General features: G+C 64.9%; 1 protein-coding gene across 1 annotated transcript in view; it reads right to left on the reverse strand.

Moving 5' to 3' along the window:
* The window catches only part of CARMIL2 (capping protein regulator and myosin 1 linker 2), a 27320-nt gene that overhangs the window by 8032 nt on the left and 17788 nt on the right, over nucleotides 1-1500 (reverse strand). The window contains 3 exon segments of the mRNA XM_035898809.1: nucleotides 104-208; nucleotides 663-779; nucleotides 1180-1267. Coding sequence (XP_035754702.1) covers nucleotides 104-208; nucleotides 663-779; nucleotides 1180-1267 — 310 coding nt within the window.

Consider the following 1500-nt stretch of genomic DNA (forward strand, 5'->3'; position numbering starts at 1 on the left):
TGGCCCACGGGCTGGGCCACCCCGCAGCCAGCTCTGCCCCCCCAGTCACTGCTGTGAGCCCCCCGCCCCTGCCGTGCCCTGGCGAAGGCGGTGCAGCATGCGCCGAGCTGCAGCAAAGGGGAAGCCCCATGGAGGCCTTACTTCTCACGGTTGGCGTGGGCCGAATGCTCCTGAAATGCTTGTTTTTCCTCCGCAGGGCCATCTTGTACTGCAGGGAGAGAAGGACGGCGGTGGCTTTGGCATGGACAAGCTGGCCCCACAGCAGCCGGAGCCAGCCAGGCTTTGCCCGGTGATGGGTGCAATCCATCGATGACCCCCAGACCCCCAGGGCTGCACCCCCTCATCTTGGTCTGGCACCGAAACCACCCACGATGCCGGATCGGATGCTTTCCTGGCCAGGACCCGGCACTGTGCTGGACCCCAGGTTGCAAAGCAACGGCCAGACGGAGGGGCTGCGTGTGGCCAGGACCAGCCCAGGCCACCTCAAGGACAGGCTCCCGGTGCCGGCGGAGCAACGATCCCATTTCCCAGGGCTAATTGCCTTAGTGCTGCCCTGGGGGGGTGCGTGCACCCGGAGAGGCTGCGGCGTTAAGCCTGGCATCATCCGGTAAGGCGGATAAAAGGCGGTTATAGCGCAGGCGGCATGCGGCATCGAACCCTACCTCCTCCGCAGCAAGGTCTGAAGGATTCCTGCCCCTTGCCAGTGCGGTGGCATCGTCCTCAGCCGGCTCCGGCAGCAGTGCCGGGATGTCGAGCCCTTGCTTGGGGAGGCTTTCTACCTAAAACCATTAGGAAGCACTTAAAGTATCGCAGGGGCCGAAGCGCGCCCAGCTGCCCCGCGTGCTTCGTGCTGCTCCGCTCCCTACCCGGGATTTGCGAGCGGATTTAGGCCTGATTAGCCTGCTGCCGGCCCCGGTGCACAAGTGGCTGGTGCTCGGCTTCACCCCAGCACCCCCCACCATGCAGCAGCCCCCGGAATTTGCTCAGGACTTTAATGCTGCTGCGACCGCACCGGGAGAGGATTACCTGGGAGGAAAACCAGCCTGGGTGGGGATTGTCCTGCTTCCCAGAGAGCAAATCCATGGTCATAGTATTGGCTGGTGGCTGGGCAATGCCAGGGTACCCAGACCCCCATCCCGCACCTCCATTCCACAGGGGCTGGCCTCCCCCAGCGCTTACCAGCTTGCACTGGGCAACGGTCAGGTCTCCCAGCACGGTGTCCACGATGCAGTCAGCCACGGCAGCTGTGACGGACAGCTTGATTTCACTGGGAGTGGGGAGAGGGGCATCAGGGCCAGCACCCACAGCCCCCGCACACTATGGGGCCAGGCCCTGCTGGGAGAGCCTTGCCGGGGAGATGGACACTCAGCCGTGGCACCCAGAAGGGCATCCAGGGCACATCCCGGGCTCCGACTTGCTGGGTGCATGCTGCCGGAGCAGGTGCTGGCTGGGGAGATGCTGAGTGTATCCCCCTGCCCCGCCATCGATGCTCGGGGCTCC

Source organism: Egretta garzetta, unplaced genomic scaffold (assembly GCF_000687185.1).
Source record: "Egretta garzetta isolate BGI_Z169 unplaced genomic scaffold, ASM68718v1 scaffold27, whole genome shotgun sequence".
NCBI lineage: Eukaryota > Metazoa > Chordata > Aves > Pelecaniformes > Ardeidae > Egretta > Egretta garzetta.